The sequence below is a fragment of the Stegodyphus dumicola genome, chromosome X2, assembly GCF_044657685.1.
Source record: "Stegodyphus dumicola isolate Sdum_Otavi_A_Nest chromosome X2, ASM4465768v1".
NCBI lineage: Eukaryota > Metazoa > Arthropoda > Arachnida > Araneae > Eresidae > Stegodyphus > Stegodyphus dumicola.
Genome location: NC_140781.1, coordinates 190,184,106 through 190,209,396, shown reverse-complemented (window position 1 = coordinate 190,209,396; position 25,291 = coordinate 190,184,106). Strand labels below are relative to the sequence as shown.

The following is a 25,291-nucleotide window of genomic DNA, read 5'->3' as shown; positions in this document are numbered from 1 at the left end:
TTTTACCATTATCATAAAGTAGATGTATTTCTTAGCATACCAACAAAAAATTAGTTTTTCATTCAAAATTTCCTAAGATATACATGAATTTATATATTGGCACATTCTGAAATTTGTCATATTTGTTTATAAGGGATAATAAAGCAAAATGTGTTTTATGCACTGTGTCAAAATTATTTGAAAGTTACTGTACAATGAAAACAGGAAAGGAAAATAGGTTGTTATTAATTAAGAAGTTCGCCAAGTGAATTATTCTTGGTGCACACTAAAAAAATATGCCAAGATAAGTTTTTTAATTTCTCTATAAATTCCCCACTATATTTTACAAAAATTAATACTTAGCAGGGTTGCCACTCAAACAGGAGAATGAAATTCCCTGACTTTTCCAGGTTTTCCAGGTGCGTTTCAAGAAAATTCCAGTCTATACGCGTAATGTACGTTGGCTACGCTAAGAGGTAAATTATGGTATTACTTGTATTATGTAGCAAATTCACTTAATTATTCAATAAATCCCAGAGGACATTTATTCTTAATTATTCTTGGTATACTTTGTTTGATAATTTTGTTTACTTTTCCACTTAAGAAACTTAATAAAATTTAAGATATATACATTGGATAACAAATGTATGTTTTATTTAATTATTACTCATGATCATCACCAGTTCAACACGAGGCTAATCCGGTCCTTATAAATCACAACGCAATGCTAAATAGTTAGGTTAGATTTTAGGTAAATTTAATTTGTGTGAGGTATGTTCTTAAAAAGCACCTTAACACTTGAAAACACAAATATAATTATAATAGTTGTTATTTTCTCCATTGAAGATTGAGATTAGAATCTTCCCAATCTGGAATAAAATAAGGCTTTTTTTGCAGACATTCTGCAGCTAAACGAAAGAAAGAAATCTATTTTAATAAATTGAGGTATTTTATATTTAGTTCGCAGCATACATAAGAAAAAATATGTGCATTAAATTTCGTGATGGTATGTCATCATACTGCTAGAATTAGATTATGCCAGAGAAAATTTCCTGAAATTTAGAAATATTATTTACTAATAATTAATAAATTTAGAGGGAAGAAGCATCATTAAATTATACGAATAACATAAAAATAAAGATAATTACTTAAAAATTGAATTAGAATAATCAACGATATTTTAGCGAATATAGTTATATTACATGGTTAGCCTAGATGACAGATTACTATTTTTTATTTTACTGCAAAATGGCAAGGTATTTATTAAAAAGAAAAGTTTAAAAAGATTTTGCTGTAAAATTCTAGTATACGGTAAGGCTTTGGCACGATTTTGAAAATTGTCGCCAAGGCCAAACTGACCCGTTTACTGCGCATCATCATGTCGCCAAATCCATACATGGAGATTATTTTAACCAAAAAACGTCTATGCAAAAAATCTCTAATTCTTTGGTCTATGTAAAGAAGAAAATTTTCCATACAAGTAAAATGCTATTACGCCGCTAGAATGCGGAGGGAAAATTTGCCAAGGGATTTGGCGACGGAACCTGGCGGCCAGAATTTCCCTCTCCGCGATGTGTACCGGAAATTGAGAAACGTGTTAAGAAGAAACGTTCTTTGACAAAAAGGAAGCTGCGAAAATCCGTTTTAAATTATTGCGAAAAATCCAAGAAGAAACGTTTTATCAAAGGACGTTTCTTCTTGGATTTTTCGCAATAATTTTAAAAACGGATTTTCGTAGTTCCCCCCCCCTGAAAATTACTAACCTATGAATTAATTTACTTGCGCCAAAAAATATTTTCTTTTAATTTGGAGTTTAACTACTTGCGCTAAGACTAAACTTCACGGTTGCGGTGCCGTGCGCTACAATATAGCAAGTGGTAAAGTGTCTCATTTACGCCGCTCCGCATCTGCGAGTGCAATCCAGAGCTGTAACTCGAGAAATAAACAGTCTCGTTGTTAGGCGACGTGTGCACCATGTTATTTTCATTTTTGCGATAAATGCTTATCGACGTGGTGTTCACGTCGCTCGCAGTTTGAGACAAAAGGCACGTCTTTTTAGCGCAAGTGGTTAAAGAAATTTTAAAGGATATTCATTTAATGAACTCTTGATAACGTGACCTTCGAACTTCGACACCGGTTTCCAGCTTTGGCGGCAGATATATCACGCATGCACAGCTGTTTTCCTCTATGATGGAACGGAACCACGTCTGTTGCAGAGAGGTTTTCCTTGTTTACAATACATATTCTTTGATTCTAACCTCCATGGTACTGTATACTAAGATTAAACCCATTTTGTTTTATACGAGAACAGGTACTTTCTTTAGTTCATGCACTGCACATGCGATTCTCGAGAATACTGGAAACCAAAAGTTGCGGGAAACTTGCTTTGCCTTTCTGAAAGGCAATCAAATTGGAGATGCGAAAATTGGCTCTATGCCAGCAGACACTCACGTGATAGGCAATTCGCCAAAAAGTTATCTCTTCCGACGTCGGCGCAAAAATCGCTTTTTTTGGCGGGATCATTGTATGAACTTCCCTGACTTTTCCGGATTTTGACAAAAATACTTAAATTCCCTGACTTTTCCCTGAATTTTTTGGTCAATTTTCGAATTCCCTGACTTTTCCCGGTTCTCCCGGTTTTCCAGGTAGCGTGGCAACCCTGACTTAGGCATAATTTGAGATGTAGAATCGAAATTTGTAAAAAAAAAAAAAAAATTGCCATGCCATTTCAGAAAGAGTCCAATTTTGTGTTCAAATACATATATTACATCAATGCTATATATAAATCTAATATATATGTCCTAAGTCAGTCACGCTTTCGAGACATGAAATTTTGTCAATAAGCCCAGTAGAACGGGAAATATAGAACTGTCCCTACCTTTTTTTCCAGTGTACTTTGTTTATGAAATACAAAATAATGACATCGATATCTAGAACGATCTAATAAATCAGTGATTCCCAACCAGTGGTTCGCGAACCCCTTGGGGTTCGCAGTGTTTGCAGAGGGGGTTCGCGAAAATAATATTGTAATGGCGGATTTTTTTAAAACGCCATTAACCGCTTGCCTGATTATCCCGAGTTATCTCGAGTTCATATATATTGCAGTTAATTATTATCCCGAGAAAACTCGGCGAAGCAGAATTTGTTAGTACGATTTCTTTTATCACGGTTTTACTTGGTCTGGAGGAAATGAAATATTCAGCTTTGATTGGCAGTTTGCCAAATTTTGTTGGTTGCGCGGTTTTTTTGGAGGGACTGATCACGTGTTTCCCTATTGTATAGTATACGTTGGCTTGTGGATTAGTAATGTATAAAGGATCCATGCATTGGAAAAAAATAAAATAATGGCGATGATGGAAGATAGCGAAAGCGATGATTTTTCAGATAGTGATTATGAAGAGGCGGGGGAAAAAATCAAATCCAACGAGACAGTGCACTCTGTGCTCCCGTGAAAGAGATTCCAGCGGTAAGCCAGTAAAAAAAGAGACCAGATACCAGTGTAGAACGTCAGGAATCACTCTGTGCTGTCCCTTGTTTCAAAAACTATCATACAAAGATTAATATTTAACTTTTTTTGTTTGCCCGAGATAACTCGGGATAGTAAACTAATATTAAAAATAAATGCTTTTACACCTTCAAAAAATTAAAAATTCAACTTAAAACCTACATATTTTGATTCGCTTCGTTTTGTTGTATTTAATAATAAAATAAAAAAATGTGATGATTTTTTACAATTTTTTTCAAAAAAATGTAAGGGAAGCGGTTAAAACCAAAAGAAAAAAAAAAAAAAAAAAAAAAAAAAAGATCACACCCACTGTAAAACAGATTGTTCGCTACCTGTTTGTTAAAAAATCTATAATAAATTTCAATATTTTCATTTTTTTTCCTTATTTGTTTTTCAAAATTACTTCATCAATATCAAATTATAGCAACAATTTTATACATTATAATTTATTCCTCTTATTCAAGTAATCAGATACTATTCTCTTTCTATTACAAACATTTATTTATATTTAAAACATTTTAACAATGTGATTAGAATCATGTTCTGCTTTATATTTAAAATCATTGCAGCAGTTTTTCCTTCTATGTACTTTTTTTTTTTTTACAATTGGAAATAAATATCAAATTAAGGCTGTTTACTACAGATTTTAGTATTAGATACTTGTTCACAACCGGGAACTGGGAGAGTAGCGTTGCATTAACTGTCTATTTTGTCTGTCTGTTTGTCTGTCTTTCAACGTTCATACATAGGCTTAGCACTAGTACAGCTTAAGTGATAGTGATACTGTGACTGTCAAGTTCTCATGTAAATGATTTAATAATTATTAATTTAATTATTATTATAGCTTATTTTTATTATGGATCAATGGTTAAAAATGGGTCATTTAGAAATGAGACATGATAATCAAGATGATAGTACTGAAAGCTGTAGTGAGGTACCGTTTCACCAGACCAAAAACAAAGGAAATGATTGATGATAGAAAAAGGAAAAAGCGAAAATATGACAACGACTATCTACAATTGGTTTTTCATTTTACTGGGGATGAGTCAGAACCTAAACCGCTTTGTGTTATATGTAACGAAGTTCTTGTCAACAGCAGTTTAAAACCCTCACTTCTTCCTAGACACATTGAAACACAACATTCGACACACAAAGATAAACCTCTTGAATATTTCAAAAGAAAATATAAAAAAAGTGTAGCCTTTCTTCTTTCTTGACTTCAAACGAAGATAGTAAAATGGCCCTTGAAGCATCATTTCGAGTAAGCTATAGAATTGCAAGATCTAGACAAACACATACAATAGCAGAAAATTTAATTGGACCATGTGCAAAAGATAACGCCAAATGTATGCTTGGGGAAAATGCAGCAAAGAAAATTGAGCTAGTTCCCTTATCAAACAACATGGTGTAACGTAGAGTTAATAACTTGGCTAATTATGTGGAGAACGAACTTCTAAAAAGAATAAAATTGAATTATTTTGCAATTCAACTTGACGAATCGACGGATGTAACAAATGTATTGCTTGTCTATGTTAGATATCTATTTACGAATATTGTTCAAGAAGATGTACTACTTGCAAAACCTTTGAAAACCTACACAACTGGAGAAGCGATTTTCGATACGATCAATGGGTATTTTGAAAAGAATGGAATAAGCTGGTCTTATTGTGTGTGTAAAGATGGTGTAAAATCAACGACAGGTAAATTTTCTGGTTTTGTGGCACGGGTGAAGAAGATCAACGAGAAAATTCAATGGACTGATTGTTGTATTCATAGACAAGCTGTGAAAATTGTGAACTTTATAAAATCACGTGCTACAAATTGCCATCTATTCCGTATGCTTTGTGAGGATTTTAGAAGTTTCCACGTTTCTTTACTACTTCACACAAAAGTTAGATGGCTTTCCCGTGATAAAGTTTTGATGCATTTGTTTGACTTGAAGTCTGAAATTCGAGCATTTTTTATTGATCATCCGTTTCAATTGTCTTCTTGTAAATCCGATGTTCTTTGGCTGCAAAAGCTTGCGTATTTAGCTGACAGTTTTTGTAAACAGAATGAATTAAGTATGTCTTTACAAGGCGAGGGGTGTCACCATTTTCAGTGTACATGATATGTACTACTGAGGCTATGTTGAAAAAGATCAATTTTTGGATTTAATGCCTGCAGATGAATGAGTATGGATGTTTTGATTCTGTCAGAACTTTTTTATCAGAAAATTTAATTAAACTTTAGAAAACATTAAAAGAAGTATATGTGAACATCTGAACTATCTTCGATTAACTTTCGGTGACTATTTTCCCAACAGATGCAATATATCCATCTCAAACAACTGGATATGTAATCCATTTCAAGGAAATGTAAGTTCAGAAACCTCTCTAAATATACTGGAAAAAGAAAAACTCATAGAGTTATCTTGTGACAGTTCTCTAGAAGCAATTTTTAAAGATCAATCTTTAATTGACTTCTGGCTCAGTATAAAAAATGAATATCCTGTTCTGTCAAAAAAAGCCATTGAAGTTCTATTACCATTTTGCACAACATATGTATGCGAGAAAGGATTTTCAACATATACTTATCTGAAAGATAAATACAGAAACAGGTTAAATGCAGAACCTGATCTAAGACTGAAATTGTCAGATATTGAGCCTAACTTTGAATTGCTTTGTTCTATCAAACAGCCACAAATATCCCATTAAGAGTTTTTCCAAATGTAAAACATAAGAACCAGTTTGTTAAATTTATCTTGTATTCAACTTTTATAGCCATCATTTTAGTCTTATTAATGTTTTATTTAAATGTTTCACGATAAATATAATCAATTATTCTGCAATATGAAAAATATATATTCTATCAAATTTTATTGCTTTTTTTTTTTTTTTTTTTTACCTATCATTAACGACTACATAGGGTTTCATCAAATTTTTCCGTACCTTTCTTTTGGTTCGCGAGGAAAAAAAGGTTGGGAAACACTGTAATAAATAGATGGCCCTCTAGACCACAATAGTTGTGTGACTAATGTTTAACAAGAACAAGAGAATTTTTTATAGTAATTTTTTAGATGTACCATAGAGAAAGCATACTAGAAAAATAATGGAGACTTGCTTGTTGAATAATAAGATTTTATTAAAGTTTTGAGAAATATTATATATTTGTCTGAGAAGACGTAAATGATTCTCATCTGCGATCATCTTCAAATAGAAGCTTGCAAATTTTACAAATGAAATGTTTCTTCTGATTACATGTGTTTACACCGACACCATAAATTACATTATATTCATCGAGTACGGATGGAACTTCAAAGTATTAAGCCAAGAAATTATCTGCAAGATTCCATCTATAGTTCCGGAGCTTTGTGCAAAAGAACTATCACACAGTAATACATTGCTGATACCGATCAGAGCCTGATTGAAATTTTAATTGGAACTGATGCAGCTGGAGAGCTAATGACTGGTGGTCTTAAAATGTTACCTTGTACTTTCACTGCCACTAAGATGCATCTTGGATGGGCAGTGACAGGGTGTATACTGAATTCTTCAGAAGACAAAAAAGCATGTTTATTATCATTCCTTGTTATCAGTTAAAGAGTCAATAACAAATTTGTAACCTCAGGACTCAACTGGTGGAAAATAATTGTTATGTTGTGCACTTACCCTTGATAGAAAATCATCCTCCACTTTCTGATAATTACAATTAGCACTAAAAAGATTAAGTATTACTGCACAACGTCTCTCCCAATCATATAAAAAATGTGATTTTTTTTTTCCCTGATTGGCTGAAAGGGCAAGTTATAGAAGATGTGACATATTAACGTACCCTTGTAGTACACTACTTACCACATTGTCCCATTATGAAGAAAATAGTACTACTAGAAAAAGACCAGTCTTCGATGCTTCTGCCAAACTTAAATGGTCACCAAGCTTCAATGACTGTTTAGTGAAGGAAGAGAATCTTATCTAGTTAATTGCAAAAATTTTAATTCATTTCCATACAAAGAAAATAGGTGTTATAACAGATATACCAAAGGCTTTCTTACAGATAAGTGCCTTATCACCAATAGTGAGCTGAAATGGTACTAACATTGTCGAGCTGTGTTAGTAATGTCTTAAAGTCCTTTCCTTTCTAAGTTCAGTGGTACAGCATCATCTGTAGGCTGTTATACAAGATATATGATGTTGGAAATAAACTGTCAACAGAGAAACGAAACTTCTGTTTGGCTTTTGTATGACTTCTTTCCAGAGTGAATATGCCTTCTATAACAACTTGCAGATGAAGTTATATCACAGAACCCAAATAGAAAAGACTTAAAAGACACTCCAAACTTGACTATGTTAGTACCGTTTGAACTTAACACTGTTTTCAAGCTATAAAAGAAATGTAAAAAATCTCAGATGATAGGCAAGGCAGGAGAAAAGCCTTTCGTTTACTTGCAGTAACACCTAATTCTTTTGTACAGAAACTAATTATAATGTTTGGAATTATTAACCTGAAAGATTTTTCTCCCTTCTCTAAGGAGTTATTGAGACACGGTGACCTTCTCAGTTTGGAAAAGTTTCAAAAATCAGTCTTGTTCTGATAGTACTATCTTCCTTCACAATGGGATGATGTGGTAGTGTAACCCAGAGGGTCTGTTGATCTTTCACATCTTCTACAACTGCTAAGTGCTTCTATAACCTGCTAGGTGTAGACACCTGGAGTTCTACATTACTAATGCACAAATATTAGCAAAGATGGAAAAATTATGCTAAGATGATGCTATAATGTTTATGAAATCTTATTTAGAAAATGGCTTCGTAGAAAACAGAAAAATATGTGGTAATTGTAAAAATTTTTAAAAATCCATCATTTCTGAAACATTTCAGTATGAGATGTGCAAAAAGCAGGCCTGTTATTTCAACGAATAATGCCTCAACTAACAAAGTATTTGTGCTCTCTAAATGACACATTGCAAAATGCATGAACTTTTTTTATTCAGGATTTATAGTTAATCAAATTTTGGGGGTAGTGTTTATAAAAGACATAGTTTTCCTAAAATAAGCATTCTTAGACATTTGCTACTCAAAATTTAGTTCTTTACTCAAGGGAAATTTATCTGAAATATTTTATAATTCTTATTAAATTTCCTTAAAAAATCGAAATAACCATAGCAAATGACTAAATACAGATGCAGCAGCTACTATTATTCTTGTATTTACAATATTACATAGAATATATGTCGAAACCTGAATGGTAAGCTTGGGACATTTTTATAGCTTAATGTTTTCATACAAAAAAATTCACTTGCAAATATGAAGATGAACATTTAAAACAATTAAGAAATGTTGCAAGTTCATTCATTTACACTTCACACTTACCTGTTACAGTGTGGCCCATTAATACCTTTAGTAGTGCAGTAACAACGTCCAGTTTCTCGATGACAGAGATCACCATGGTTGTTACAAAAGCATGGTGTACAGTTTCCTCCATTAACTGGGTCTCCATGGTATCCAGCCATACACTGCTGACAATGGGTGCCTAAGTAAAGATAACCATTAACAACTGAATTTTCAATTGAAAATAAAACAATCTATGTCTAAATGATGAGTATTTGTTTAATCAAAGATCGTTTTTAATAATGATTAATACTTTTAAATCTAAAAGACAAGTAAAATCTGAAGTTCAGCATTATTGTAATTTCTCTCCGCTTACCTTACTTAAATCACCTGTCTTGGCAATTGTTCAAATAATTTATAAATACAGAAATCTGCAAGTGTATGAGATATGCTACAACACCAAAGTTTCCTTCTCCAGTTGAATGAAAAATTATAATTAGCAGCAACAGTTAATGCATGTTAAAATATACAAGATACAGTTAAAATTAATCACTAGATATATAAATTCTGGAAACAATTTGCAAATACTATTACAATAATTACAAAATTATCTTTATTATATCATTACCAACTTTTAATAAGTGATCCTTTTGTTGCTCAAGTATTTTTAATCAATGTTGAAATTCTCTCAAAGATAATGCCAAATTTGACTGCAAAATGGTTTAACTGCCTGGAGTTCATTATTTTCACTCAATTAGTACTCAATGGTAATAAACTGCAATGTTTACAGAATGGGAAAGCTTACTGTTTTGTTATTACTACATGCTACTATTGTTTCGTTAATACTTTTCTTTAATACTAAATTCTGTTTGCATACAACTTTAAAGCATTAATTATGGAGTGGTGCTTCATCTTTGTTACCAATACTGCATACAAATGAGAAATCTATGGGCCACTAAAACTTTTTATCATATCCAAAAAGAGCTTGTGATAGCAAGTTTGCTCAAATAGGCAGGTCAAATTGGGGCAGGAGGAAGTAAAGGAGTATTTCAAATTTGTTTTTACTATTATTTTGAAGCATCTATCACAGTTCTTTAAATGTGTCAAGGATTTTTCAATCACTCTTGTTTATCTCAAGATCTTGTTTGTTTCATCTTGTTTATCTATGGAAGAAGGGGAAAAAATCTTGCAGTTGGAGTCACAAGAAAATTCTTAAAGTGACAGAAAATTAAACTGATTTACAGCTTATGAGCTTTACTGCTTAAGTGAATAATGAGCCACCATGAAAATACAAATGAAACAACCCACTATGACAGACTAAAAACCCATAATCTTATGTACAAGATGCCACAATAAAACAAATAGTTTATATCAGTGATTCTAAACCGGTGATATGCAAGAGAAAAATAGGTGGGATGCAAAGAAACAAACTATTTTTAACTATTAAATTCAAAAAATAAATACCCCAACATCCTGTTTAAATTTTTTCTCCAACACTCATAAATTTATGCGATCTGAGCTTTGTTTAACATTTATAGCTGCTCATACACTTTAGCGAAATAATTAGTTTCTATTTTCACAAATATTCTTTTACCCATAGACACAACAAAATTTGTCATATATGATGTTTTTAAAAAGGGGATTAGAAATGGATGTTGTAATTAATAGGAAATAAAAATAAGTTCTTATGAAAGTTAACAGTATCTCATCAATTCAACAGTTGATCGACTTATTAGCATATCTACACCTTATATTGCTCCCAATTCCAGGCTCATATTGCTCTATTTTCAATTAGAATCATTTTTTTACATCAAATTGCTGTCTTTAAAAGCAGGTATTTTGTCTTGTTACTTGGTACTCCTTCCTTTTCTAAGCGATTTGAGAATATCGTCATTTGTTTTTAAAGAAATCGCAATGTATTGTGCATTAAAACATTTGTGAAAAAAATAATGAAACAAGAATAGAAAAATAGCTATGATTTATTAAACAGAAAAGTGATGATTCACAGGTGATGGATCTAGGACAATTTATTAGTGCTAAGAAAATTTGAATAAAAGAAAAATTGTTTATAGAAAATATAATTAAATTTATTTACTTGGAATGGAGATGAAACGGACTCTCACCTCAATGTGTTGTTTGTGGTGAACTATTACACAATCAAAGTATGAAATCATCGTTACTGAAGAGACATCTTGAATCTAAGGGTGCCAATTTAAAGGATAAATCTGAAGCATATTTAAGAGGAAATTATTGGAGTTCAAAAATAACAAACAAGGATTGAAAAGTTATTTTGCTTCAAGTGAAAAAGCTTTGGAAGCTAGTTATATAATAAGTAAGCCTAAGAGTTATAATAAGTATAAGCCTAAGAGTTGCCAAGACTGGCCAAGCTCAAACTATAGGAGAAAACCTTATATTACCAGTAGCTAAAGATATCATTTTAAAATTATTCAATGAAAAACCAGATAATGAGCTTAATAATACAGTCAAAAGTCGTTAATTCGAACACCTATAATACGGAATGATCTATAATCCGGACCTCAAAGCTACAAACTTTCTGCGCAAAAGGTTTTACGGTTTACATGCGCAAAAGGTTTACATGCGCGTAAAACCTTTACCGCTGCGAATTTGCGTGTGCGCGTGCGCAAAATACGTTTATGAATGTGCGTTTAATGTAAAACGGACGGGATAAGCTAAGCTAAAATTATCTAATTATCTATTTCAGTTAATGTTGCAGATTGCGTTGCTCCTTAATCTTCGAATTGGATCCGGATTATTATTTTTTGCAGACTTTTAGAGCAATTTTATAAAAGTAAGCTTGAACTTTCGATTATGTCAAATAGAATTTCCGATATATATTTACTAATATGTAAAGGATATACAAAGCGAAAGTTTGTATATCCTTTACATATACGAAAGTATCTTTAGTCCATTAAACAAAAAGTGGAATTGCTGCAAAAATTGGATAAAGGCATATCCTTTGTTTATCTAAACTTTAACGTTTGTTTATCTAAACTTTGTTTATCTTTAACGCCGCGGCGGCGTGCAATGAATTGGAAGTTGATCTGTCAGCACTATCCTTATCTTAAGGGCAGATGTTTTTATTTTATTTGGCTTATAATTGCTTACTCAATGTAGTATTTCATCTCGATGTACTCCCTCTTTGATATGATTTAAATCAAATGCCTCGTCATTATAATTCGCTTCCGATAGCGAAGAAAGTGACAGAGGTTATTGAAAATGAAAAAATTTCAATTAACAAATTAGTCGGTATTCTCGACACAGCAATTATAGGACTTGAACAGCGGAACTTTGTAACTGAACAAGAAATTATGTCTGTTTATAGAATTAAAGAGAATGTATTATCACATAAGAAACGAAGCAACTTAAACAACTTACACTGAAATAAATGTTTAATACAGTAAACAAATAAATATTAAGCTTTTTTTTTTGTAAATTTTGATACCCTTTAGATCATAATTGTTCTTTATTTCGTAAATTACGGTTTCATATTTTTAATTTTATAATTTCTGCAAGCCATTTTACCAGATTTAAATTGATGATCTATAATCCAGAAAAATCGATAATCTGGAATCGCCGAAGTCCCGACGAGTCCGGATTAACGACTTTTGACCGTATTCCATTATTAAACGATACATTAAGTTGATGAATTCATGAAATGGCAAATTCCATTAAAGAGACATTTATTCAAAAAATAAAACATACTGAGTATTCTGCATTACAATCGGATGAAATTACTGATATAAAACATATTTTGTTCGATTATTAGTTTACACATGTTTTGAAAATTAACGAATTGCCCAAGAGTATTTACTTTGTGAATCTCTTCATTGATAGGCAACGGCAAAAGAAATTTTCAAAGTAACTGAAAATTTTATGTCTGAGAATGACATTCTTTGGAATAAATGTATTTACCATATGCAGTGACAGAGCTTAGGCTTTAACAGGAAAACAATCCGGTGTTACTTCTCAAATAAAGAAAAATCGCTCCTGAAACTAAATTTACTCACTGCGCTGTTCTTCGGAAAGTTTTAGTAGCCAAAACAATCCCAGAAAACCCGAAAATTGTTTTGAAGTAAGTTGTGAAATTTGTTAATTTTATTAAAAGCCATGTTTTAAATTCGAGAATATTTACGATTTTATGCCAAGAGATAGGCTGTGTACATAAAATGCTTCTGTAACATTCCGAAGTAAGATGTGTTATCAGCCAATAGATGGCATTGTAGAAAAGCCGCCGATAGGGGGGCGCACGATATCAATCGAGAATCGGGAAGCGAGATAAAAGGATTAATGTTAAGAATGTTCTGTAATGATATGTATATATGTATATAAGTGTTGTAACAATAAAGCATTTATAAAATGAAAGAGTTATCCCAATTGAATGAAAAGTGAAAGCCCGACTTACCCCTAGCTGTCCCGAGATTGATAACAGAGATTAAAGCTAACATTTCAGAAGTGGGATGGATTGATGCAAGCAGGCATTGAATGACTCATGTACCAAGAACATCGAAGAAGGGGTAAGTTTCGTTTTTAAAGATTTGAATGCATGCGAACTGTAGAATAATTCTAACAGAATTTAGAAGTATAGAATTATATTATTAGGTAATATTATGGATGAGAATACACAGAAAGCTTTAGATAAAACAAAAACAAAACGTAAAACGTTAAGAAGGTTAACAACACAAGTAATTACAGAATATGTGAATTATTAGAACAGGATATTGTAGATACAAAATCATTAGAAGAATGTGATATGAATTTACAAGAAAAGCAGATCAGATATTTAAGTTAGATCTAGAAATTGAGAATTTAATTCCTGAAGTATCTGATCTAGAAACAGAAGTCGAGAATAATCAGGAATACAGAGAACGTATCATCTATGCGAAATCGAAAGTTAAGAATTATCTTCAGAATTCAGATAGAAATAAGGGAGATTTTTTGTTGAAGAATAATTCTTCACTTATTTCGAATAGTGAACCAGACAAACCCAGAATAAATTTGAAAAAACTTCATGTAGAACCGTTTGAGGGTAATTTAGAGAAGTTTCAGGAATTTTGGTCACAGTTCGATAATGCAATTCACAGTAACGAATGCTTATCTAAAGTAGATAAATATAATTATCTTAAAGCTTTCTTGAAAGGACCAGCCTTAATTAGTATTCAAGGACTATTGGTATCGGAAAATAATTATGATTTAGCAGTTGAATTGCTTAAAGAAAGATACGGGAAAAAAGAAATTATTGTAAGATCTCATATTAACCATTTGTTAAATTTAAGTGCAGTAAAATCAGCTTCGTATTTGAAACAGTTAAGGGAGTTATACGATACGATAGAAATCCAAGTACGGGGTTTACAAACTCTTGGTGTCGAACTGAATTCGTATGGAAGTTTGTTGTTTCCACTACTAACCAAACTTATTCCAGATTCCATTGTGCTAGATTTTTATAGATAGCATAAAATAGACGATTCTTGGAATGTAACAGAATTATTAAAATTTCTTAGAAGAGAAACAGAAACGCGAGAACGAACATTTTTGTTTCATCAAACAAGGGAAAATAATGAATCACTTAAAAGCGTAGACTATAAACTGTCAGTTACTAAATTTTCGGAAAAGGGGAATAGATTTCAGAAGTTTAAAGGGAAGCAGCAAGATTCAATTCCTAACGCAACCGCACTGAGCACATTTCAGAAAATTTGCATTTTTTGCAATAATTCTGAGCACAGTTCTGAAAATTGTGATAAGGAACGCGAACAGAAATTAGAAAGTTTAAAACAGAACGCGAGATGTTTTCTATGTTTCCAGAAATTTCACGTGGTCCGCTTATGTAAATCAAAAGAGCACTGCACGACATGTAAGCGTAAACATTCTAGCTTAAGTTGTGACGCCAAATGTCTTCCGAGTGAGACAGAGAGTCACGAAGAAATGAAGAATGACAAAATGAAAGATCAAAATAGTGTCGCGACGAATCATGATGGATTATCTGACGTTTCAAAGTATTTGAAGAAAGCAATAATTAACGAAAGTAAACCTATCGAATGTTTGATTGATACTGGAAGCGCTGTCAGTCTATTAAGATTTACGGTCTTTTCAAAATTATGATTACCAGTGCAACCAGAAACAAAAAAATTGTTTGGAATCGGGAGCGTAAATCACGCATCCACACCGACCTTGGGAAAAGTTCATGTTTCACTTCGAATCGGCGAAATCCAAACAACTGCGAATTTGTTTATCGTAAATGATGAAGTACAGCCGTATGACCTAATTATTGAGAGAGATATTTTGAAAGATCAGATGTTGGCTTATGGGAAAATAGGGGATTCGTTTAATATATGGTATGCTAATAAAATTCCATTCATGCAATTGATAAACGAAACGAAGCGTAAACACATTAAGTTATATTCTGAGAAACCAATAGAAATAAAAAGTAACACGATAAACTTTGTGCATTCTGTAGCCCCAGATATAAATAATGGACTGATTTTATTTCAAAGCAAGCATGGAAGTCCGGATTCAGTAATGGAGGTTACAAATGGTAGGGTAACAGTCCCAGTTATGAACATAGGACACAATAACATCAGATTAAAAGAAAATCACTGTATCAGCAGGGTAATAGATATAACAGAAGATTGGGAATTAAAGGAAATAGACAAGCCCAATATAAACAAAGATGAAGAACAAAACCATGTATTTTCCATTTCTCAAAATATTCACCAAATAAAGATAGATGATATAAAATTTGATGAGGTAACTACATATAGTGAAAGAACTGATATCTTAAAATTAGTAAATGAATTTAGGGATTGCTTTGCTCTTAATTTAAGTGAATTAGGTTGCACGAACTTAATAAAAATGGACATCAAAGAAATTGACGGGAGTAGGCCTGTGTCTTCTCGCCCATACAAAACGAATGCAGCTGAACGTAATGCAATAAAAGAAATTGTTAAGGAATGGAAAGATAATGGGATAGTTTCCGAAACTAGATCGCCTTACGCTAGTCCAGTGTTATTAGTAAAGAAAAAAACAAGGGAATACAGACTAGTAATTGATTACCGCAGACTTAATACTCAGACGATAAAGGATAAGTTCCCTTTGCCACGAATAGATGATCTTTTAGAATGTTTAGGAGGATGTAAAATTTTCACTACTCTGGATTTAGCCCATGGCTATTTGCAAACACCCTTAAGAGAAGAAGCTAAATTGAAGATGGCATTCATTACTCCAGATGAAACAGGACAGTTCGAAAGGATGACATTTGGGTTAGTAAATGCTCCTAAATTTCAGCGCCTTATGTCATATGTCCTAGGCTCCTTGTTGAATACTAAGGTGTTGTGTTATATGGATGATATACTTATTCCTGCAAAATCTTGGGGAGATGATTTTCAAATTTAAAGAGGTATTAGAATGGCTATGAAAAGCAAATTTAACCTTGAAATTATCTAAATGTGAATTTGGGAAAAGAGAAGTGGATTTCTTGGGTTTTATTATAAACGGTATTAGACTGGGAGCTAGAAAAATAAAAGCCATAACAGAATTTCCGGAACCAAAGAATGTGCACGAAGTGCGAAGATTTTTGGGCCTGACTGGATTTTTCAGACGATTTGTGCCGAAGTATGCGTTAAAGAGCGAACCATTGACCAGATTGACAAAGAAGAATCGAGACTTCGAGTGGAAGCAAGAACAAAAGAAGTCGTTCGAACTATTGAAGAAACAACTGACTGATAAGCCCATATTAGCTCACTATCAACCGCATGCAGATACTGAAGTCCATTGTGATGCAAGTGCAGAAGGTTTGAGTGGAATGCTAATGCAACGTGATGAAGTTCGAAAATGGCATCTTGTTTATTGTGTCAGTAAGAAAACAACAGAAGCAGAGATAAAATATCATTCCAGCAAATTGGAGTTAATGGCCATCGTATGGACGTTGGACAGGTTAAGACAGTTCTTAATCGGCATAAGATTTACAATTATTACTGACTGTCAAGCTCTAATATATATGAATGTGAAGAAGACTACAAATCCTCAAATAGCCCGTTGGTGTAGTTTGATTCAAGAAAACGATTTTGAGATAAAGCATAGGTCAGGAAAAAGACTATCACATATTGATGCTTTGAGCAGAGGTCCTGTATCAGAAGCTGATGATACAATGACAAGAATAGCTGAAAATTTTGAAGTCTGCCAGTCCCTAACCGAAGAAGAGCAAATACTAATGATACAACATGCTGACAATGACCTGAAAAGAATTATCGAAATTTTCAAAAAGAAACAAGAGGAACGACCTGCTGAGGAGAAAAAAATAATTATGAATTACGTGTTTAAGAAGAATAGACTCTTTTGGAAAACCGTAGTGGATGGAAAGGAGAGACTACTCTATGTGATTCCAAAAAGCATGAGGAAGAGTGTAGTGGTGAAATTCCATGATTTATTTGGTCACATTTCTGTGGATAGAACAGTTAGCAAAATTAAAGAATTATATTGGTTCCCAAACATGAAACGATACATACGAAGACACATATCAGCATGTATTGAGTGCCTTATGAATAAAGCGACAGGTGGCAAGCAACAAGGACTGTTACATCCCATAAAACCTGGTATAAGACCGTTTGCTATTATTCACATGGATCACTTGGGTCCTTTCGTAAAGAGTTCGAGAGGTAATCCAGAACTATTAGTGACAATTGATAACATGTCTAGGTTCGTGAGAATTTTTGCAGTTAAGAATACTAGTGCTAAAAATGTTTTACAGTCTTTTGAAGAATTTTGTTAATGATTTTGGACTACCGGAAGGAATAATACGTGACAGAGGATCGTGTTTTACTTCTCACCAATTTAAGCAGTATTGTACAGATAACGGAATACATCATACTTTGAATTTTATCAAACAGCCCCAAGCCAATGGTATGGTAGAGCACGTCAACAGAAAAATTTTAGGAACGATAATGACAAGTTGGATGGTGTCATGTATCTGGCAGCGGTGAGCCAATCAGCTGCCTGGCAGCGCCCAGCAAGTGAGAGAGGCCAGTGGCATGTTAGCCTCAGAGGAGGCAGGTTGTAGGTTAATTATGTTGTAGGAGCGAGGTAGTGCTCCGAGTTTGCCTTTATTCTTTAAATGTTAATTTTTTTTCATTATTCTTTGAAAGTTCATTTTTAATAAATGTTGGTGTCGTTTTCCTCATGGTGCCTTATTAATCCACAAGGTCATTACAGCACGCTCTCTTACGAGAACCAGAGCTAACGAAGCCGATTGGATTTTGGAGAAAAGGTGAGAAATTTTTGTTGTAACTTTAAGAAAAATTTCTTCTAAATATGTTTAAAGGAGTAGTTAAAAGTGATTTGATTTCGGTGTTGAAGGAACTAGGTGAAGAAGCCGATTCTAGTTTAAAAGTTGTAGAATTAAAGGATAAGCTTTTAAGTTCTAAAGAATATTTGAAAGATAAAGATTTTGTTATTGAATTTCTTAATACTACGGTTGAGGAAAGGAAAAAGTCAGAAGAAATTGTGAAATTGCGTTTAATGCAAATCGAAAGTAGCAACGAATCTAGTAATAACGTAGAAAATACACTTTCATTAGATAAGCTTTTGAAAGCTGTACAGGCATTATCGATTTCTGTACCTAAAAAGGGTGAAGCATGGAACTTATTTTTTGATTCCATAGAAAGGGCTTTTAAGCATAAGAACGTACCAAATGAGTTTAAGTCTGAAATTTTACTTAAACTGATAGGTGATAAATCTTCTAATATTATAGTATATATTAAAGATGATGATTTGAAAGATTATGAAAAAATTAAATCTTTAATTCTTAAGGAATATGAACCATCGCCAATTATATGTTTAGAAAATTTTCGCCAAGCTCAAAAGTTGACGGGGGAAACTCATTTGCAGTTCGCCTCTCGTTTAAGATCATGTTGGATCCATTATTGTAAAAGTAGAAACGTCAATGATTTTGAGTCTTTAATTAACTTAATAATTTCTGACAAACTTTTTCAAACATTGGATAGTGATTTAGCGTGCCATGTTGCAGTTCGACAAGGTGAAAGTTGGCTACGTCCAGAAGAACTAGCGAAGGAATGCGACACTTATTTCATCGCGAAAGGTAAATCTTTTGATGACATAAGAGGTGAAAAACGCGCTAATTATCGTGATTTATACAACAAAAACTCTAAATATATTCCACCAGCGCTAAGAAAAGATTTAGTGGTAAATGAACAGAAACATTCGTTTAAACCGCGAGAATGTTATGGGTGTAGTAGCAGTTTACATTTGGCTAAGAATTGCCCGAACAGGCGAAATAAATTTGAGAGGTCCAATAAACAGAACGATAATTTCCCGGTCAAACCGAAAGTTAACACTTCAAGTAAGTCGAAGGACAATGCGGTTGTTACAAATGTAAATTCTAAACATTTACAAAAACCCGAGTGTTCCGACGGCAAACTTAATTTTTATTCCTTGGAAAAGATTACTATTTACATTGCAGGGAAGCAAGTAGAAGCTATAAAAGATTCAGGTACGGAAATACCAATTTTGAACACTACATTAATTCCTGATTTAAAAATAGAAAGTAAGGGTAAAATCATTTTAAGTTCCGCATTTGGCGACGTCATAGAGGCAACGTTAGCAACTATTCCCATTTATTACAAAAAACCAAACAGTTGTCTATATTCGCGTGTAGAAGCTCTTTTCGCGTTGACAGATAAGCTAAATGTCCAATGTTTAATTACACCAGATGTATGGGATCGCATATTTGAAGACGAGAATGAATCAACAGTCTTCCCCCAGACGAAACCGGAAACTCATAAACAAAAACACCCTAAGGTTGGCGCCGTTGAACTGTCAAATGTAAATCTTTTTTATAGCTCAGTTGCGAATCAGAATGATGAAAGACTAAACAGTTATTCGGAATCGAATAAATTTAAGGTCGATCAGAGAAACTGCCAAACGTTAATAAATTCTTTTAAGGATGCAGAAGTAGGAAAGAATAATTTCCTTTTACAGGACGAATTATTATTTCATAAAGAAAAAATTTGTGGGGAAAACATACAACAGTTAGTTTTGCCCGAGAATTATCGAAATAAAGTCCTTCAATTAGCTCATGATTCCATATTCGGAAGTCATTTAGGTATGAGGAAAACTAAAGAAAGAATTAAGCTTTCATTTTATTGGCCGAACATATCCAAAGATGTAGAAAATTATTGTAGAACATGCGAGAGATGTCAATTAAAAAGTCCGGAAAGACAATCGGATAAAATTCCGATTACTCCTATTGTTCGCGCGCCATATCCCTTTCATACAGTAAATATAGATATTATTGGTGAAATTTCACCTCCTTCAGGAAGGAAACATAAATATTGTTTGTGTTTGATAGATAATCATTCAAAATGGCCAGAAGTCATACCTTTAAAAAGTCTTTCTGCTAAAGCTACTTGTGAGGCTCTTTTAGATATTTTTATGAGAACCGGTATTCCAGAAATAATTTGTAGCGATCAAGGCACTAATTTTACCTCACAATTAACTCAAGAATTCGAAAATAGGTTAGGAACTCATCCTCGTTTTTCGACACCTGGTTACCCAGCATCAAACGGCTCAGTGGAAAAATGGAATCGGGTATTTAAACAAATGTTACATCATGTAATTCGCACAGATCCTGTTAATTGGGACAAGCACATACCTTATTTACTTTTTGCGTATCGTGAAGTTCCAAATTGCACTACCGGTGTATCTCCATTTATGCTTATGTACGGTCGTGAAGCTAGAGGTCCCTTAGCTGTGTTAAATTCATCATGGTCCGGTGAAATACCATTACCTCTTAATCTGAGTAATTCAGCAGTTGATTATCTACAAGAATTAAAGATAAATTTAGAGAAAGCATCTGAGCTCGCTTCTGCCGCGGAAAAACAAGAAGCTTATGCATATTATTTTAACCGTCGCAAAAGTTTGAAAGAATTTAAAAATGGTGATCTAGTATATTTACTTATACCAGACTCTAGCAACAAGCTATATGCTAGGTGGACAGGTCCAGGTGAAATTGTTGAAAGAGTAAATCCTCATTCTTACAAAATTAAATTACCCGATGGGAGTGTGAGGCATGTTCATGTGAACAAAATAAGAAAATTTTATGTTCGAGCACAAACTGTGGGAGTGATATTTGAAGATGATTCTGAGTTTGGGGAAATTCATACCACTCCAAATAAAGGAGATTGCGCAGTAACTAGAAGGAACATCGAGGTGGATATTAGTCATTTAGAGGATATCAAACAAAAGGAATTACACGAGCTCTTACTCAAGCACATCGCGTTATTTTCTGGGGAGATCCAAATAGCCAGAGTTGGTGAACATAGAATTCGGTTGTTACCTGGAGCTGAAAGAAAAAAGCCATATATCTATAAGATCCCAGAATCTTTGAAACCTGAAGTAGATAAACAGATCGAGGAATTGGAGAGCTTGGGTCTTATTGAGCCAAGTGAAGCTGAAATAGCATACCCAGTCGTATGTGTTGCCAAGAAAGACGGAAGTATGCGTTTATGTATTGATTTCAGGTTGTTGAATCAAGTAACCAAGCCTGTTGATTTTCCAATGGAGAATGTGACTGATCTAATCAATAAAATTGGACACGCGAATGTTATCACCTGTTTAGATGTCTTGAAAGGTTACTGGGAAATACCTTTAGAAGAAGAAAGTCGTGATTTAACATCATTCAAAACACATCGTTCCCAGTATCGTTGGAAAGTGATGCCTTTTGGATTAAAAAATGCAGCTTCTACTTTTCAGCGAGTGATGAATGATGCCTTAAGAAAACATAGTGATTTTTGCAAAGCATATATTGATGATATTGCTATCTTTTCACCAGATTGGAATTCGCATCTCAAACATTTAGATGCTGTGCTAACTACATTAAGTGATCTCAGGTTTACGGTGAACGTGAAGAAATGTGTTTTTGCACGTTTGAAGATAAAATATTTAGGACATATAATAGGAGCTGGAAGACATCAACCTGATCCTGAAAAATTACATGCCATTGAAATTATAAAAAGTCCTAAAACAAAGACTGCTCTAAAGAGTGCATTAGGCTTATTCAACTATTATCGTGATTACATAAAGAATTATGCAGAAATAGCTCGCCCATTGACGGAGCTTACAAAAAAGAAAATTCCTGAGATAATTCCATGGACTGATGTTGAGGAATCAGCATTTAAAGAACTGAAACGTCGACTGTGTGAAGCACCAAAACTGTACACTCCAGAACCAGAAAAACCTTACACCATACAGTGTGATGCTAGTTCATATGGTGTTGGTGCTTGCTTGTCACAACGAGACAGCAAAGGCAGTTTGCATCCTATCAGCTTTGCCAGTCAAAAACTTTCGAAAACTCAGCAGAACTGGTCAACTATTGAACGCGAGGCTTATGCCGTTGTGTGGTCATTAAAAAAGTTCGAGTGTTGGGTGTTTGGATCGAATATCGAGCTGATCACAGACCATAATCCATTATTATATTTGTATAAGTCGGCACCGCATTCAGCCAAATTACAGAGGTGGGCAATGGCACTTCAGCGCTATAATATTCATATTTCTCATTGCCCTGGTGCACAATTAAAAAATGCAGATGGTCTTTCAAGACTAGTGGGTGAATGAAATAGGTGTGAACTAAGTATGAACTAATATGTTTTAAAACTTTGCATTAGTTACTTTCTTTTGTTCCGGAATTGTACGAGAGCTACTTTCCATCTGTTTTGAAAATCAAATTACTGGTTTCCATTTAATATTGCATTATAATAGTGTGTTTTGAAATAGTATTGCATATATGTTTTATTACAGAACTCCGGTATTGTATCAAGCCATCTGTTCATCTGTTGTGAGATGAATGTTTATTGCATTTATTTCAAAGTATGTTATTATGTCATGTATACATGTTCATATATTTTGAATTAATTTGGTATGTGGAGTATACAATTTAAGTTTGTATTTGCTGGTTCAGTTTTCAGATTCTGCTTCGCTTTGGCGTAGCACAATCTTACCGGGGGGGTGTCATGTATCTGGCAGCGGTGAGCCAATCAGCTGCCTGGCAGCGCCCAGCAAGTGAGAGAGGCCAGTGGCATGTTAGCCTCAGAGGAGGCAGGTTGTAGGTTAATTATGTTGTAGGAGCGAGGTAGTGCTCCGAGTTTGCCTTTATTCTTTAAATGTTAATTTTTTTTCATTATTCTTTGAAAGTTCATTTTTAATAAATGTTGGTGTCGTTTTCCTCATGGTGCCTTATTAATCCCCAAGGTCATTACAGATGGATAAACAACACAGAGATTGGGATTAAAAAATAAAAGAGACAGAAAGAAATCTTAACAACATGATAAACAAAACTACAAATAAGACTCCATTTGATTACATGGATATTCTCCCAGATTTAATATGATGATGACGACGGGGACGATGAAGATACTGACCAGTTATCAAGCTTAATTCCTTGACGGAATCCAATCAGATCTGTTCGTAAGGGCTGATGGAAGTTCTCTACCCTGTGATTAAGGTGAGATCTTTCCTTTTTTGTTTGTGTGTGCTTATTTACGTATGCTTGCTGATAGAAAACCTTAGAAACTTTGAACTTTTGAACATTAATTGACTTTGAACTGTTGAACATTAGCTGAAAGACTTTAGTGCATTTGTTTTGAATTATTTTAGGACTGAAAAAAAAAATTGAGTTATTTCATATATATAACGTATTTGTAATGATTTCCAGAAAATTTTCGATTATTATGCTAATGTATCAGAAAATATGTGAATTTATGTATGTGAAAATAGTTTAGTAAGTTTATTATCATATCAAAATTTAGAATAATGTGTATTCTTCTTAGTGTATTAGTAATATGTATGTTTAGTATTGTGTATAAGAGTCGAAGTAGAAAATTGTATTAATTATAAAATTAATTTTTACTCTAAACAATCGGGACGATTGTCAGGTCAGAATGACCAAATGTTATCAGCCGATAGATGGCATTGTAGAAAAGCCGCCGATAGGGGGCGCACGATATCAATCGAGAATCGGGAAGCGAGAGAAAAGGATTAATGTTAAGAATGTTCCGTAATGATATGTATATAATTGTTGTAACAATAAAGCATTTATAAAATGAAAGAGTTATCCCAATTGAATGAAAAGTGAAAGCCCGACTTACCCCTAGCTGTCCCGAGATTGATAACAGAGATTAAAGCTAACATTTCAGAAGTGGGATGGATTGATGCAAGCAGGCATTGAATGACTCATGTACCAAGAACATCGAAGAAGGGGTAAGTTTCGTTTTTAAAGATTTGAATGCATGCGAACTGTAGAATAATTCTAACAGAATTTAGAAGTATAGAATTATATTATTAGGTAATATTATGGATGAGAATACACAGAAAGCTTTAGATAAAACAAAAACAAAACGTAAAACGTTAAGAAGGTTAACAACACAAGTAATTAACAGAATATGTGAATTATTAGAACAGGATATTGTAGATACAAAATCATTAGAAGAATGTGATATGAATTTACAAGAAAAGCAGATCAGATATTTAAGTTAGATCTAGAAATTGAGAATTTAATTCCTGAAGTATCTGATCTAGAAACAGAAGTCGAGAATAATCAGGAATACAGAGAACGTATCATCTATGCGAAATCGAAAGTTAAGAATTATCTTCAGAATTCAGATAGAAATAAGGGAGATTTTTTGTTGAAGAATAATTCTTCACTTATTTCGAATAGTGAACCAGACAAACCCAGAATAAATTTGAAAAAACTTCATGTAGAACCGTTTGAGGGTAATTTAGAGAAGTTTCAGGAATTTTGGTCACAGTTCGATAATGCAATTCACAGTAAGGAATGCTTATCTAAAGTAGATAAATATAATTATCTTAAAGCTTTCTTGAAAGGACCAGCCTTAATTAGTATTCAAGGACTATTGGTATCGGAAAATAATTATGATTTAGCAGTTGAATTGCTTAAAGAAAGATACGGGAAAAAAGAAATTATTGTAAGATCTCATATTAACCATTTGTTAAATTTAAGTGCAGTAAAATCAGCTTCGTATTTGAAACAGTTAAGGGAGTTATACGATACGATAGAAATCCAAGTACGGGGTTTACAAACTCTTGGTGTCGAACTGAATTCGTATGGAAGTTTGTTGTTTCCACTACTAACCAAACTTATTCCAGATTCCATTGTGCTAGATTTTTATAGACAGCATAAAATAGACGATTCTTGGAATGTAACAGAATTATTAAAATTTCTTAGAAGAGAAATAGAAACGCGAGAACGAACATTTTTGTTTCATCAAACAAGGGAAAATAATGAATCACTTAAAAGCGTAGACTATAAACTGTCAGTTACTAAATTTTCGGAAAAGGGGAATAGATTTCAGAAGTTTAAAGGGAAGCAGCAAGATTCAATTCCTAACGCAACCGCACTGAGCACATTTCAGAAAATTTGCATTTTTTGCAATAATTCTGAGCACAGTTCTGAAAA

General features: G+C 33.3%; 1 protein-coding gene across 2 annotated transcripts in view; it reads right to left on the bottom strand.

Annotated features, from left to right (window-relative positions):
* dsd (attractin-like protein dsd) overlaps positions 1 to 25,291 on the bottom strand; it is a 185,058-nt gene that overhangs the window by 33,882 nt on the left and 125,885 nt on the right. For both annotated transcript variants that reach the window (XM_085809220.1, XM_085809219.1), the window contains exon 18: positions 8,836 to 8,995. In XM_085809220.1, coding sequence (XP_085665346.1) covers positions 8,836 to 8,995 — 160 coding nt within the window. The remainder of the gene's footprint in view (positions 1 to 8,835; positions 8,996 to 25,291) is intronic.